Here is a 16928-nt window from a genome sequence, read left to right on the forward strand (position 1 = left end):
AGCTAAAACAACCGGGACTCTTGGGGTGACTTTGTTGTTGACTGTTTGTCAACACGGGCTGCATCTTAGGTTGAGGAATGACTTGATTCAATTTTCAAGCTGATCTGTATCTATTATAAACGTCACTAAACATAAATCATAGTGTTATATAATCGGTAAGGCAACATCTCCAGTTGAGTTGCTGCACTGACAACATCTCGGTACGTTGTATATCCTGGCTGTTGCAATCCAATAATCATGCCGGAGCAACCTAATCCAATTTACTTTGCTAACATCAGTTGCTGGACATCTCAGAAGGTCTTCCGACGTAATGATGATAAAATTATAGCCTGCAATCGCAAAGCTGTTACTTGTTCATATTAAACCGAAGTTGGGAAGGTTGTTTCATCGAAATCTGATGTGTTTTCTGCTCCACTGACTTATTCAGGATAGAAGTTAAAGCAGCAAAAAAACTTGTTTGTCTTCCTTCTTAGCTCTGGCTTCCAAATCCATTTTTACAACGATATTAAAATAACTAAAAGCATACAATATAACATGGGCTGTTAGATCCTGACAGATCCTTGGCTGCCTTTTTAGGAGGATTTATGAAGTATAAGCACTTACTGCACTCTTTGTTGGTGTCTCTCATTTCTGAACCTTGCTGCTTTTTAAAGCTGCTCCTCGTAAATAAAACTGGACATGGCAGTCGCCAGTTGTTTTACCTTCATTTAGAATGGATCATTTCCCCTTTTTATCAACACAATAGATCAGTGGTTACCAACCTTTTTGAGCCCAAGATCGGATCCAACATCTGGGCTGGGAACATGCGCAAGATGTACTGTAGACCCCCCACCCATAATTGTCAAACAAACCGTTGGGATTTTTTGACATGAAGTTGTATGACATCACCATCAGCAGTGGACTACATCCACAGTGACTTACCCCCCCATTTGGTCCCGCGAGTCCAGTTCTGGTTGGATTTCCGTGACGAGGAACGTAGTTCTGCTTAATTGCTGGGTCATTTAAGTAAAGAGTTTGGCTTCCCAAAACAATATGCGTTGAAAAGAGTAAAACATTTGGATTATAAAAATGCAGCGTCAGAATTCGCTCTGTTATATTTGTCTCCCGCCGTGTCCCTGCGCACTGTCGCCTCTCCAGGGACACGGCGGGAGACAAATATAACAGCGAGCGATTTGTGAGGTGTGATTTTTTTTTTTGAGGAGGCATTTTTATGATGCAAAGGTGTTTACTCCTTTGAACGCATATTGTTTTGAAAAGCCAAACTCCCCTTGAATGCCCCAGCAACTACGCAGAACTACATTCCTCATCACGGAAATCCGACCAGAACTGGACTTGCGGGGCCAAATGGAGTGTAAGTCACTGGTGATATAGTCCACCACCATTGGGGATGTCATACAACTTCATGTCAGTTAAGTCCGAGTCCTAATCTCGTTTACTAAAAGTATATATAATCTAACACTGTAACCGGAAGACAGTGAGCCACTCAAACAACGTTACACCAACATTGATTGTCATTATACCAAGACAATAAAAAAAAAAATACCAAGTATCAAACCTGATTGCTATAATTGCTAATAGGCTATAGGAATGCTATGATATGCTGTGATGTATTCAGCAGCATTGTTATTCTTTGGCTCTTCAGCTTGACAGCAGCATTTCTCAGCACCCACGTTCATTTGTTTATACAGTGCAGCGTCGTCATGTTCTGTTTTTCTTTTTTTCTTTATTAGGGAAACTCTCTTCTCTTCCTGCCCAATGTTCTAAAAGTCTATCTAGAGAACGGACAGACCAAGGCCTTCAAGTTTGACCACACCACCACTGTTAAGGTAAGTAGCGTGCATGTGCTGGAACTTGACGTGTGAGTGGAAAATGTAATGTTAGCTCTCTCTAACATACAGTGTGTCAGACACTTGGATATATGGAGTCAACACGCAGCCGTTATTGTCTAAATAGCTGGCAACAAAAGTGAGTTGCAAGATCTGTCTTCCCTGTCAAGCATGCTGTTGGTAGTGTCACGCTCTGGGCCTGCATGAGTGCTACCGACACTGGGGAGCTGCGGTTCATCGAGAGTAACATGAATTCCAGCATGTATTGTGACATTGTGAAGCAAAGCGTGATGTGATCCCTCTCTCGGGAAACTGGGCCGCATGGCAGTTTTGCAACGTGAACGCGTGCTAACGCACCTCCAAGATGACAAGTGCCTTGCTGAGGAAGCGGAAGGTCAAGGTGATGTTGCCAGCTCTTTCGACAATAATAGCTGTGTTGAGTTATCATCGTTGGACAGGGGTGTCCAAACTTTTTCCACCGAGGACCACATACAGAAAAGCGAAAGGATGCACTTTGATATTTTGTAAACCAACACATGTAGAAATGCTAAGAAGTTATATATATTTCTTTGTGATATACTGTAGGTGAAGATTATTATTACCGTATTAGTATGAACTTTATTCTTAGCTCTTTTTTCCCATTTTTGCATTTTTTTTTTAAATGTTCCAACTTTCTTCTTAAATAATCTTCGGAATTGTTATATTTATAACATTATGACTTTATTCGCATAATACTTAGACTTTATTCCCTTAATATAACTTTTTCCCCCCAACCGAATTTTCCAAAATGGACAACTTTATTTTGTTTTGTTTGTATCTCATATTTTACAACTTAAAAAAAAATAATGTTTCCTGTAATATTTCAGTTTTATGCTACTAAAATAACATTATTTTTCCTCATATTACAAGTTCATTCTCATATTATAGTGACTTTTTTTTTCGCTAGAGTACAGCTTTTTCTTGCAATATTTTGATGTTATTCTCGTAAAATTACAGCTGTTTTTTTTTCCATTTCTGCTGTTTTCTTCCCAACCATTTCAACTTCCTTCATGTAAATTTTCATCCACAATATCCCACAATATTTTGACTTTCTATAAATTGCTCTCGTAACATAATACCTTTTTGCTCAAACTCCAAAAATTAAAACTTTACTTTTTTGCTGTTTTGTTTGTTTCTCATAATATTACAACTTTAAAAATAAGTACTTTTTCTTTAATATTTCAACTTTATGCTACTAAAATAATATTCCTCATAATATTCTGACGTATAATTACGACTTTTTCTCATTAGATTACAACTTTTTCCTCTGAATATTTTGACTTTATTTTTGTGAAATTACTGCTGATTTTAAAATTTTTGCTTTTGTAAGGTTTTTTTTTGTTGTTTGCTTGTTAAGTTATATTTTTAGAATATCCTGTGGACACCCCTGTCATAGGACAATTAGTTCAACTATTATTTTAAGTTATATACACATTTCATTCCTGTAGTGTTGTCCCTTGAAAAGGTATAATAAAATGATTGCTGCAGTGTGGGGTGTACAATACAGTAGAGGGATAGACTATTAGCAGCTAGAGTACACGTACTTCATCTTTGACATCATTGTCGACAAATGATCCTTGTTTCAGACCGTCTCTTGGCATCCTGGGACCAGATTTAAGTTTCTAGGAGACTAAAATGGGAGTGTTATGTTGTAGCTAGTCATACTGCAAGATATGTCATGATTGCTCAAGGGTGTTAGAGTGTGGGAAGGCTGTAGCTGCACTCCAGTGGTGTGATAATAAGAAGCAATTAATTTGATGGCTGCTGGGGGGAGGAAAGAAGGAGTGGAATGTGCCAGTATGTGAGATAAAAATGCCTCTGATGTAACCCATTTGGTATTTGTAAATATAATGTATAAAAAAAGTACTAATTTTGTTACAGCAGTTGGTATTCCTCGCCGCAGGAGGGGAAAGGGAATGAGGAAATTTGGATTTGACCGTCTGCCATCAGAAGCCTAGGGTGAAACATGTTTGTTTAAGGGGGTCTGAACTGTTGTTTTTTCACCATTCCAGGATATTGTTCTGACTCTGAAGGATAAACTCTCCATCCGGGCCATCGAATACTTTGCCCTGGTGCTAGAGCAACAGTACAGCATCACCAAACTTCTGCTGTTGCATGAAGATGAGCTTATACAGAGGGTGAGAAAACAACGTGGCTTCAGATTTACTCCTGCGTAACATTTTTAAAACCATATTATCACCCAGCACTGATTAAGAAATCAATGGGATAAATGATGTTCTTCATTTTCAGACCTTAATTCACGATGGTGTCTCATGTCCCCACCAGGTGGTGCAGAAAAAAGACTCCCATGATTACAGATGTCTATTCCGAGTGTGTTTCATCCCCAGAGATCCGATGGACCTGCAGCAGGACGACCCCTTTGCCTTTGAGTATCTCTTTTTACAGGTTAGTGACGCATATCCTCATAACGGTTGCTTCCGTCTGGGATCACCTTTTCATGTTCGATACTGCAGCGCTGTAAATCTGCCGATACCAGTAGCAATCTTTTTTGTTATACCAATAGATTTGTATGCATGTGCTTTTCTTAGTATTTACTTGGGGTGTCGCAAGATCTCGTGCCACAAGACCTTGCGAGGTTTAAAACGTGACAATGTCTCATTCAGAACAAAACTGTCTCGTGCGCACTAGGACTGAGGTGATAATAAATAAATAAATAAATAAATTCATCAATCACACAATAAATGAAGATAAACTCAATAATTTTGCTGGCTTCGATATATTGCCATGTGTGCGTGTTTTCCTCGTCTCTTGCCTCCAAACAGGCAGGATGAGGTTTCGCTCTTTGCATTGGTTTCAGGGCCTTGGTGCATTTGTTCCGTAGAACAACAGCATGAACGGAGTGAGCCCTTTTGTCAGTCATACAGTCTGTTTGTCTTGGTGGGTGGAGGCGGGGCCCCGAGCGTACATACAGAATGCAGAAGAGTGTAGCCTCGTGAGGAGCAATGCAAGGTAAGGTAGTTGAAATTAAATTAGTAGATTGCAATACATTGTCTTAGATTTTTTATATTTTTTTTCATTGTACTTTTCTTAAAAGTATTGTTAAAATCTCATAGACACAATCTCGTGTACCGTCCCGTCTCGTGAACTGAGTGTCTCCTGACACCCCAAGTATTTATCGTAATCCCCCGTTTTCTACTGTGATAAGTAGGATTTCATATTTATAAATGGAATATTTTTGTAGTTGGAGCATAGAAAACCTGTTTATGACCTTCAAAATACAGTTTTTAACATTATTAGAGCCCTCTGGACATGAAGTAGTCACCTTTATGCTCACATTACCCAATATAGTAGACATAATCAGAGAAAATAAGCCATTTAAGACATAGATAAAACATGTGCTCGTGTGTGTGTTTCGGACATGTGGACAGGAAGTGACGTGGGGGGTTCAGAGTTGTGTTTTAGTTGGCTTAGAGCCGTAACAGCAGCCTGTGTTACTACTATATGGGCTGCAATTTTTTGTATCCCCCTACTTGACATCAAAGTTTAGTGTAAGTGCTGCCCGTGCTCCCCGGGGAGATAGTGAGTCGGCACTTAAGCTTGCTTAAAGGAAGGCATCTCTTTGGTTGGGCAGGCAATAACCATCACTGCACTCGCAGTGAGTATTGGGTGTGTGTTGGTCAGACATGAAGTCTCACGTCAAGGTTTTCTTAGAAGTTGGCAGCCCTGTCTTTACTGATGAACTGAATGAATCATGATGTGTCCCAATACATTTGCAGCCGTATAGTGTATTCTAACACCATAATTGGTCATAACGATGATTTACTGTAATGTGGTGTTGTTCAATGTTCAGGGTCAACTCAAGACTAATTCCAACCTGGGCTGCCTGGCCTCAAAGCTGCGGATTGCCTATTTTTAGAACACAGTGCTTCTTTGGGAAAACCACCTGTGCCATGCTGATTTATTGCTGCGTCTACACCTCTTGCTGTGTTTGCTTTTGCATTCTAAATGATAGACTGTGTATCCAAATGTTGGTTTTATGCGCAAGGATGCACGTCTTGTGTTGTTTTACAGTGTGAACACCACAGAGTGCACGCTTTCCCATGCAAGCATACGGTTTCCTGTCTACTTCGCGTGCTTGATATTGTATTTGTGTTCATCACACATTGCTTACATGTGCTTCCAGAGTGTTGGCGACGTTCTACAGGAGCGCTTTGCTGTGGAGATGAAGTGCAACACTGCACTTCGTCTCGCTGCCCTGCACATGCACGAGAGGCTGGATAGCTGCGGACTGACCAGGACCTCCATCAAAGCCATTACGTGAGTTGTGCGTGCTCAGTCACCTGGCGGCAATGTGGTGCAAAAACATGTCAGCATGAGCTATATTTTGTCTATATTATATTCCGATACCAATCGTTCATGAGTGAGATCGGCTGATACCGATCACGTGGTTTAACTGCAGGTTTTTTCAAATTATTTATGGTAAGTGCTGTTGGCCAGGTGTGTCATATGCAGGGGGAAATGTTAGGACAATTCCAGTCAGGGGCCCCAAAAAATAGGTAATTATTAAAAAAATAAAAGGTGGGGGGGTGGGCCAGCGTGATTTTTCAAGAGAACATATATCACTGGTGAAACTTACAGAGGATGAGATGCCTTCTTTAAGGAGACTTGGGATGTGAGAGTGCATTGTGCGATGGAGCTCTAGCAGGGCGACGTTAAATATTTCCTTCCAGGTAGCGGGGGCTCCAAGTGAGAGAGCAGTCGGCGGAACCTGCCGTCTTCCACCGCTCAGAAAGGCTGGTCATCTAGTCCGATGAATTCAGTTATTTTTGGGGTTATTTACTTCGCTGTGTGACTTTCACACACATATGGGCGAGTGCCGCACAGCGACACACTGTGAGCATACTCCGTCAAGTGTTTGTTCTTCAAATTTCGTATTAATTTAAAGCTATTTAACCCCCGCAAGATATTTTTAGTTCCATGTGTTGCAGGAGGCAAACTTTACGTCACTCTCCTAAATGGCAGATAAGTTCCAACACGGCAGACGTGTTGGTCTTGGTTTTGCGGCCACATGCCTACGCAGTGTGAAGGAAACAGGGAGGGGGACACTACCCATGACAGTAGAGCGGGGCACAAAATGATTTTTTTCATTTTAGTGTATAAACAATTGTAAAAAAAAAAACATGTTATATGTATCAGGGTGCTCATGATGCTTTCTGTGTGTGGCGATGACAGGAAGGAGTTTGGCCTTGATAGCTTCATTTCTCCCACGCTGTTGAGCAACATGAGGGAAAAGGACCTGAGGAAAGCCATCAACTACCACCTCAAAAAGATCCAGTCCCTGCTTGAGCCACGCCAGAAGGTACAGTACAAGCTTGACCGAGGAGGAGTCTGTGGATGTAGTGCAAAATGATGGCTAATAAAAAGAATGTAGTTGTGGTTGTTGGCTAGCCTGAGAGCTAAGCCTCCTGTGGGTTTTAAAGTGATATATGGAGTGACAGCTTGAGTGGGAGAGTAAATGAGGGTTATGTCTGCAGCCTACATGTTGAGTGAAGTTTCTTCCTTTACAGACACTGATGTTGTGTTCTTTTTTTCCCTCTCACGTTCTTTATGAATGCGCTGTTATTTAGGTAATATCTGCTTCCCAGGCTCGGCTAGCCTACCTCACTCAGCTGGGAGAGCTCATTTCATATGGGGGGCGATCCTACTCGGCTACGATGATGGTAAGAGCCTGATGTTGCTTGGAGCATCTTCCTAAAGCAGTGTTTCTCAGCTGCCCAACATATTTTTGGAATATTTGCATTTAACTAATACAATTAAATATTAAAATGTAATTATAACATTAAATAATAATTTAAAAAACATACGTCAAATTATCAGAAAATGACATTAAAATTTTTAATGTCGTTTAACATATTTGTATTTCAAAATAATACATTTTGAAAATATTCATATTTCGAAATAAACAAATACTTAACATTACAAAATGATTTGAAATCTTATAATTTACTGTCATTTTCCGATACTCTGAACGATATTTTTAATTGAAATGTTAATATTTTTTAAATCTTTATATTTCAAAATAAAAAAGAATAACTCAGACGATCACAAAATTTCATGAAATATTTTTATATAATTAATATACATTACAATATACAATATACATTATATTAAATATGTTGGTGCATTTTGATTTAAAAATGGAAAATTTTCAAAATATTTCTATTTCAAAATAAAGAAAATATGTACTTGAGACTAATTAATTTCATTAATTTATTGTGTATAAATTATAGTAAAAATATTTTATGTGATTTTAGTTTGTTTTGAAATACGACTATTTTGAAAATTTGATCTGATGTGCTTTTAACATGGAAAATCCCCATTATGTTACTTACACAGACATTACGGCTACGTGCACAATCTAATTAGAGCCAGTTCACGAGAGCTGTATCAATCATTGTGCCCTGCCAAAGATTATGTTCACTTTGGAGGTGTTCGTCTAACAATATGTGTATTATTGTGGATGGAGTTTGCCATGGTGTGGAACCACACTGCACCAGACTGAGTGCTGTGTCGAATATATCATTTGACTCTTCTTTAACTAAATGAGATAACCAAACAAAACTCAGCATTGTAATATTTGAAGGGCACGGTGTTTTATACAACTCTTGCATTGTATCTTATTAGACTGTGCAAATGGTGATAATGATATGCCCTTAGTTTTCAACCTTGCACTTATTGAATACTCGCTAACGGCTGTTTATATGTTTGTATGCTTTCATCTCTCATCTACACTCAGCTTCAGGAGAGGGAGGTGTTGGTCAGCCTGTTAGTGGGAGCCAAGTACGGGATGAGTCAGGTCATCAACCACAAGCTCAACGTCATCTCCACGCTGGTGGAGTTCAGCAACATCAGCCGGGTGGAGTTGCTCTCCGAGTCGGACAAAGTCAGTCTACTGCGCATCTCACTGCACGACATGAAGGTAGGCAAGCTACCGGTTGTATGCACACCAACACTGAGATATAGGGCTCTATTATTCATCAAAGTGGAGGCACTCATACGCTGACACAGATTTGGAGAATTGATGCTGGAGTAAATATAGGTCAAGCATCCCTCCTGTGACAGCCATGTAGCCTAAGGAAGTGTGTGTGTGAGCGGCATAAGGCTAATTCACTGGACTCAAATGTGACTCTCTCTCCCTCCTTTGTCCCACTCCACTGCCTCTTTCTCCCTCACCCTCTGGCTTAAATCACTCCTGCTTTACACTGGCGTCTGCGATGCCCTCCATTTCTCAGCCGTTTGCCTTACTGATGGACTCTCTGGCAGCCAAAGACCTCGCGTGTCTGCTGGGAGGGTACTGCAAACTCCTGGTGGATCCGAGTCTCAATGTCTTCCGTATGGGGCGCCCCAAAGTGAGGGTGCACCGTATTCCAGCTGAAGAAGGTGTGTGTGGGGAGTTCGCCATAGTAGAGGGCGTGTGCTATGAATCCCTAACAAGTGAGCAAAAACGCTTTAAATAATCACTTTCTGATTATGGCCGTTTGATATTTACAATAGCTCACAAAAGGGACGACACCAATCACATTTCAGCAACCATTCTATGATCCCGTAGTCAGTGTACAGTCGGGGTCTCCAACCTTTTTTCCTGTGAGAGCTAGAGCTACTCATTTTTGCAACATTTATTTTCATAACTTAATTCCAGCCAAGCAAACTAGATATGCTTATTTTACCAGAACACTGACAAGTTCAAGGTGTCCACAACACACATCGTGTATTAAAACATTCCTTTTGCATTTCAGAATGCATTTCTTTCTAAAGCATTAGTGTCAAACTCAGGCCCAGGCCACAGAACTGTTGGAGCATGCAGTTGGCCCGCGTCGCAGATCTCAACAAGATTCAGACCAAAAGTAACAATAATTTAACTGTACATGACTAGAAACGACACCGCTTTAACTATTAAAACTTGCCTGTACAAAATAGCATTTAAAGAGTCAAAAGCGATCATTTAAATTCCAGCAAAACATGCTGGGAAACGCATAATCCGGCCATTCCACAGCTGCAAACTCTTCCGTGTTACACATCTTGTGGATATAAAATGCTGTAGCTTTTTCCCGGATGTTGAGAGGATGATGAGGACGTGGTCAATCAACAATCACATTACTGAAACAAATACTCGGTATATACCCGCAGCCGTCTCACCCTCCCTTTTCCTAGCTCATCCAATCAGCAGTGAGGAAAACATTCATGGTCTCAGAGACTTTTCATTTCAAGCAATAATGAATGGACATGAACATATTCGATGCACATTGGTTGCATTTTCAGGCTGGGACAACCCAGCCTGAAAACGCAACCAGAGCTGACTGGTGCGTTATATTGATATGTTCCAATCCCAGCACTGCGCGGGCGGGGAACCAGGATAAAACTTATGTAGGCCGCTTACTTACCTATTTGTCAATGCTAATGTAACATTTTCTCCATAATCCATCCATCTATCCATTTTCTATGCCGCTTCTCCTCATTCGGGTCGCGGGGCTATGCTGGCTGACATCGGGCGACGGGCGGGGTACACCCTGGCCAGCCAATCGCAGGGCACATATAGACAAACAATCACTCACACTCACATTCATACCTATGGACAATTTAGAGTCGCCAATTAAGCTAACATGCATGTTTTTGGAATGTGGGAGGAAGCCGGAGTGCCCGGAGAAAACCCACGCACGCACGGGGAGAACATGCGAACTCCACACAGAAATGCCCCAAGGGAGAATCGAACCCAGGCTGACTGTGTGGCCAACATGCTAACCACTAGGCCACCGTGCGGCCCTCTCTGACCATAATCACTAACATTTTTGAGCCAAGATTATTGGGGCATGTGCTGTCATGTTCACAACATCAAACGAGCATCTGTGGGGGTGGGGGTGGGGGCGGGGGTTTTCGGCTCGTGACCTAAAGTCGGCTTTCAGTTTTGGCCCCCTGTGCGATTGAGTTTGACACCCCTGGTCTAGTGCGTCGCTCATTATTAACTGAAAACCTGAATGGAAACCAGGCTGGCGGGCACCTCATGTAGTTATGGAGCCGGTCAGGTAACCACAGCCTCCCAGTGCTGGCAGCACTCATGCAGCCCCTGACCATGATGCTACCACCACCCTACTAGCATGACACAGGTGTTCACTTGTAAAAGCTACAGTATTTAGACAATCTGTGAGTCATTTTCCATGGATAGTAAATCTGTACTTCTATACAAGATGACTCCCTAAGGTATGTCCAAGTTTGATTTCTATATTATTGTCCCTTGAAGATATACTGTCATAAAAATGCTTGCTGAAATGTGAGGGTGTACACTCTTTAGTGAGAAACTGTAATTCCATCGCTTGTTTGTTACCAAGGATGTTTACGGTTAGAAAAGCCACTCATGGTAATATACAATACAAATGAACTGCAATATGTGCTAACATATTGTTTGTCGTGTTAGGTTATGTGTCTCGCTGCTGTAGTGACTCCGATGACTCAACGGACGAGGATGACCCGATGGATTCGCAGAATTACAAACACCCTGACCCGGCAAGTCAAGACTGGGAGGAAAGACGGCGGGAGGAGCAAGACAGGAGGAGAGAGGAGGATAGAAAAGAGAGGGAGGAGCACAAAGGCAAACAGGAAGTGAAGATCGTTGTGACAACTGAAGGTAAGGATTACGAGGGTGAAGAGGAACGAGGCGCGGCAGGAAGCGGTCTGCGTAAATTGAGTGTGATGGACGAGGAAATGAACTTGGAGACCACTTGGTACCACACGGATCCACGGGTGACCAGCAGCTTTTCCAGCTTGTCCAGCGGCTCACTGAGCACTGCTCTCGAGGAGGCCAGTGCTGCACTCAAAGCTCCTCACCATCTCAATGCAGCACAAACTTTGGATGTTCACCAACCCTTCCTCCTCGAACCAAAACGCCACCAAGGCCCGTCACGACCGACCAACCTTAACTACAGGGCCAATGACAACGCTTGTCTTTGCTTTGCTGAACTCTCTAAAGCTGATTTCCTCTCAAGCCCGTCTGGGGCTACTAGTGATGATGAGGATGAGGAAGATGAAGTGGAAGAACAGGGAAGGGAGGTACTGAGACGCATTTCTAAGATCCCCAGTTCGAGAGATCTCAGAATGATTGACAGCACGCCTTTCGACAGAGCGCCTATTAAAAGAAAGAAGAAGACCCCTCCCAAAGTCCCAGTACGAACCAGTTCCATTCCAGGCCACAAAGCAGGACAGGCTGAGCAGCGCCTCTCCAAGGATGAAGAGTCTCTCTTCCAAACTCCTTCCCCCAACCCCAAAGTAGCTCTTTTGGTCAAAGAGAATGCATCAGAGTCGGATGAAGAGTTTTTTGATGCACAGGAGAGATTCACTCCTCCAGTTCCTGATCTCTCAGGTTTGTTTATTATGAGTTCATGATTATTTGTTAAAGTGGCCTGCACATTTCTATCTGATGGGGAGAACATATGGCAGAATACCTTTTTTTTAAATAAAAATTTGTCCTTCTCTTGCAGACGTAGAGCTGGCAGACCGGCGGAATGCTAACAGGTTGAGTGGAACTTGGAGTTCTCTTCCAGCTGTCTCAGGAAAAGAGCCATCCTCACCCCTTTCCAATAAGGTGCAGCCTTCTAAAGTCAAGAAAGAGGAGCTTAAAGGTCCCACAAATATACTTAACAACCTAGCCGCTAAAACAAAAGCTTCTGAGAAGCCTGAAATTAAATCTAAACCACCATTAGCACCTAAACCCCAGCTGCCTCCCAAACCTCAGATTATACCACCCAAATCTCCGAAGCATGGGAAATCATATGCCCACTGCAACGGGGACGCCTCTGGACGTATGTCTTCCGACCTCTTGGAGATGGAGCCGGACACTATGGAGTTCAAGTCGGTCACATACGGGACAGGAGGATTGCCTCTGTCCACACCACTGATCACAGCAGTGCGATGTAGCAAGCAGCCGTTACCCATCACTGCGCTGCAAACTGAGGAAAAGGGAAGAGGACCAAAAGAAAATGGAGAACATGTTTCCAAAGACAACATGTACGTTCCTAATGAAAAGGAGAAGCAAAGTAATGGCTCTGCATTACCTGCAAAAAAGCCACCAAATGTACCTGCCATCCCACGCTCTAATTCAGGTACAAAGTTGTCTGCTCCCCCTCCAGTACCACCTAAACCCACTTCTCCAAAAATTCTCCATCCTTTATCATTACCTGCTAGCTCTCCAGTCTCCCCAACGGATCCAAACAAAGGCGTCTTTAAAGACAGTCCAACAAATGGAATTCACCCATGGAGCAGCCGCAATGGCAGCATCCAGTCGGGCCCCAGGAGGGTGTCCGTGAGCCATGAAAGCCTGTCACCCAAAAACACAGAAGTATCGATTGCCACCTCGCTCACCTCAAGCAACTCCAAAGGCCACGAGAGTAGAGAGGAGCGCAGATCTGGGTCTGGCTCAGATCTGAGGAGCAGCTCTTCCAGCCTTGGAGGCAGACTACCAGCCTCCGCCCTTAGAGGGAAGATCCAGGCTCTTCCTTGGTACATGACTCGCTCCCAGGAGATTTTAGGGACCCTGGATTATCCCTCCACCAGCTCTATTAACGGAGACACATCTGGGTTTGGCTCAGGTCTGTCAGTAGCAAGCGGTTTGTCCGATATAAACAAGACCCCTGTGAAGGACAAAGAAACGGTGGCCTCAAAATCAGGGAACGTATTAGAGGATAGAGCTGAGGTTGTCATAGCAACCATTAAGGAGGCTGAGGAATTGAGCTCATACTTGAGAAAGGTCAACGGGACCAACGGGTCACATCCCAATCTGAATTTCACAGGGAACAGTGCGCACAGTGTTTCATCAGAGCAGCCTCAGTCACGCAGCCACTCAGCAGTGGGAATGGGAGGCATGTCCAACATGCAGCTTGGGGGAGACTCGCCGACACCCTCCCTCGGAGACGGCACACCTCCGCAGCAGCAGCGGGAGGCCTGTGGCTGCCGTACCGTCTACGCCAACTGCTTCAGTGGCGACACCGAGGATGGCATCAGCTTTGACGAGGAGCTGACCGTCTATGAGTTCTCTCGTCGCACGCGTCCAAAAACGGCCAGACCCCCTCCCGTCCCCTCACCCACCACACCCCCTCCAAATCCTAATATCTTGTCTCTGCTGAAGGACAACCCTCGCCCACTGTCTACTTTCTCTACTGCCTCCTCTGAGCTCAGTCCCTTAGTCTCATGTCCTGTGTCTCCCACGACCTCACTCGGGGGTCCCCTTCGTTCCCTCACCAACAAGAACTACGGTGGCCTGAAAGGAGGTTTTGCCTCCCTGCGACATGATATAGATCAGCTTTTGTCGGTCTTGGAGAGAGTACTACCCGAACAAACAAACAAAATGGATGCCGACCAGAATCACAATGGAAGTGAAGGCAACAGTACGCAAACACCATGTTGCACGGGATCGAGCCCCACCTGTATGACGGAGGCTGAGAGGACTCTTCTCCAAGCAGAGGCTCGACGACTGGCATCCGGGTGTCAGCGGGCGACACGTGTAGGCTGGGCTCCCGATGAAGCCCTGCGGTCTTTATCCAACAGCTTTGGCGCGTTGGTTCAGCTATCAGCAGCTTGCATGCGAACCAGTCCGTGTTCGGGCTGTGACAGCTGCCATAACGCAAGCTTGGTCCACACGAGGGACGACGACGTCGACGACCAGGAGCCCATGGACAAGCTGAAAGAAATTGTGTCCCTGTACCGTGAGTTTGTTGGGGCTGTGGAGACAGCCGGAACTGGGGGTAAGAGTTTGGGCCTGAATGGGTCTGGACAGAGCCAAGGAGAAGGTGACGGCGTGAGGTTGTTGGCCAAACGCTGCACTGTACTCATTTCGTCTGTGTTTGCACTCACACAACTCTTTCGGACACCCACATTAGTCGCCCCTGATACTCCCGGTGGTGTACCTCTCAACTTTTAACCCGTGACAGACTGTTAACTTTGGACTCTAGCGGTACGAGAGGAGTTGTGTAGACCCTTTGTACAGGAAGTGCCATGCACAGCACAACACATGACACATATCTACATAAAAAACACCCCACAAAAACCTAAATACGGAGAGGAAACTCTGCCTGGCCTCTTTGGGGATGCATATGGACTATGCATTTGTACATAGGAGTTTTATTACTCTTATTTTATTACAATATGTGTATGTATGTAAGGACGGATTGCCCATTTATGTATTTATGTATTTATTTTTTACAATATTTGCACCGTGGTCTGTGACGTTCAGGTCTCTGGTGGTTAAAGAAAAACAACAAAACTATGGATGTCACTGGAATTTTTATTTTTCTTCTCTTTAAGACAGTATTATATTACCTTTTGCTGCTTTAAAGATTCCTCCCCTCTGCAAGGTGTAATCTGTAAAATGTCACCTTTTTTAAATCAGAACCGTGCAGTTTACTGAACACAAATGCACAAAAGGGAACCAATTTGTTTTCTATGTGCAGGTTTGCACCTTTTTAAGGATTCCGTTTTTCAACATGACAGCCACATATAACTCTTAGATCCGACAGCACCATTACAAATCAGGGAGCATACGTCTGACTGTTACAGATTGCACCTTTTTATAAGACACATAACCTTGTGTTAAGTGTTTTTTTCTACACTTTCCCTTTCTCATATCTCTGAAACACTCCAATCATCCACAAACATTATGCAGTATTATAATCTAGTTTGCATCCAAAGGACAGCATATATATAAATATATCCGTATATATTTTCTGGTAACGTGAGAGTAAGGACCACGGCGTGAAACAAGGTATTTATGTTGAAATGCTTTGGAAAAGTGACTGTTCTGATGTAGCGACGATCCAAAGTCTTAAAACACTGAGCCACCACCATTGTTATGGTTTCCTGTTCGGGTACACACGCGAGTGACGACTGCCGTACACTGAGATCCTGTACTTTGTTTATTCTGTCACTACCTTAGTTTATGGCTATGCAAATTCTCCATCTACACACTATTACTCTTCTTGTCTTGTTGTGTCAACATTGAAAAAAAAAAACCCAATAACTGCATTATGTTTGTGGTGCTTTCCTTGGTCTGGATCAACCGCATTGTGGATTGCAACGTTTGGCAAAAGTTGCATGGCATTGCCGATATAAAGACTCCATACTGATGTTTGTGAGGTTGTCAGTGTTCACTAGTCTGCTTGATCACACCACATGAGACAAAACAGTTGCTGCAGCTTCTTATACAAATGTGATAAAGGAACACGACATTTGGTGAAGAGCTGTAGTCTCACTAATAGTAGCGGCCTCCATTAGAACATCCAGACGTACTAGGACTCGTAGCATGTGCTGTTGATTCATCCAGCAGGCCCAAGCAGAAAACCAGTGCCTGTGTCACCTCCCTGTTTCTTTTCCTTCTGGGTTATGGTTGTACATTTCCCCCGTTTCTGTGCCCACAATTATGCAGATGTACCATGAAATGTATTTGTTGGGAATAAATAACACGTTGACCTTTTGTTATGAAACATGGATGCTCTTCATTTCAGGTTCTACTTCAGGTAAGTCGGCAATTTTTAAGCTATTTACAGTAAGCAGTGCTCTGTTTTGATTGGCACCATCAGAGTGGTATTAAGTTGACAATATGTTTATTGTTGTGGTTGTGAGAGGTGTTTGTAATATTCTAGCCCTGTAATGAAACTAGCTGTCACTCCATCCATCCATTTTCTATACCGCTTCTCCTCTTTAGGGTCGCGGGGGCATGCTGGAGCCTATCCCAGCTGACTTCGGGCAGCAGGCGGGGTACACCCTGGACTGGTCGCCAGCCAATTGCAGGGCACATATAGACAAACAACCATTCACACTCACATTCATACCTATGGACAATTTAGAGTCGCCAATTAACCTCACCTGCATGTTTTTGGAATGTGGGAGGAAACCGGAGTACCCGGAGAAAACCCACGCACGGGGAGAACATGCACACTCCACACAGAAATGCCCAGGGGAGAATAGAACCCAGGTCTTCCCGATCTCCAGGCTGTTACTGTGTTGGCCAACATGCTAACCTATCACACAAAAAATGAGTACACCCCTCACTAAGCAACCATT

At 43.4% G+C, this 16928-nt stretch overlaps 1 protein-coding gene across 6 annotated transcripts in view; it reads left to right on the forward strand.

Moving 5' to 3' along the window:
* Positions 1-16348, forward strand: part of frmpd1b (FERM and PDZ domain containing 1b) — a 37422-nt gene extending 21074 nt beyond the window's left edge. For 5 of the 6 annotated variants that reach the window (XM_054791811.1, XM_054791812.1, XM_054791813.1 and 2 more), the window contains 10 exons: positions 1731-1826; positions 3878-4003; positions 4152-4271; positions 6010-6143; positions 7059-7185; positions 7454-7546; positions 8623-8805; positions 9119-9320; positions 11296-12237; positions 12356-16348. In XM_054791811.1, coding sequence (XP_054647786.1) covers positions 1731-1826; positions 3878-4003; positions 4152-4271; positions 6010-6143; positions 7059-7185; positions 7454-7546; positions 8623-8805; positions 9119-9320; positions 11296-12237; positions 12356-14790 — 4458 coding nt within the window. In that variant the 3' untranslated portion in view covers positions 14791-16348. The remainder of the gene's footprint in view (positions 1-1730; positions 1827-3877; positions 4004-4151; positions 4272-6009; positions 6144-7058; positions 7186-7453; positions 7547-8622; positions 8806-9118; positions 9321-11295; positions 12238-12355) is intronic. The other variant, XM_054791816.1, reaches the window with a different exon arrangement.
* Positions 16349-16928: the final 580 nt, after the last annotated feature.

This window comes from Dunckerocampus dactyliophorus, chromosome 11 (assembly GCF_027744805.1).
Source record: "Dunckerocampus dactyliophorus isolate RoL2022-P2 chromosome 11, RoL_Ddac_1.1, whole genome shotgun sequence".
NCBI classification, from domain to species: domain Eukaryota; kingdom Metazoa; phylum Chordata; class Actinopteri; order Syngnathiformes; family Syngnathidae; genus Dunckerocampus; species Dunckerocampus dactyliophorus.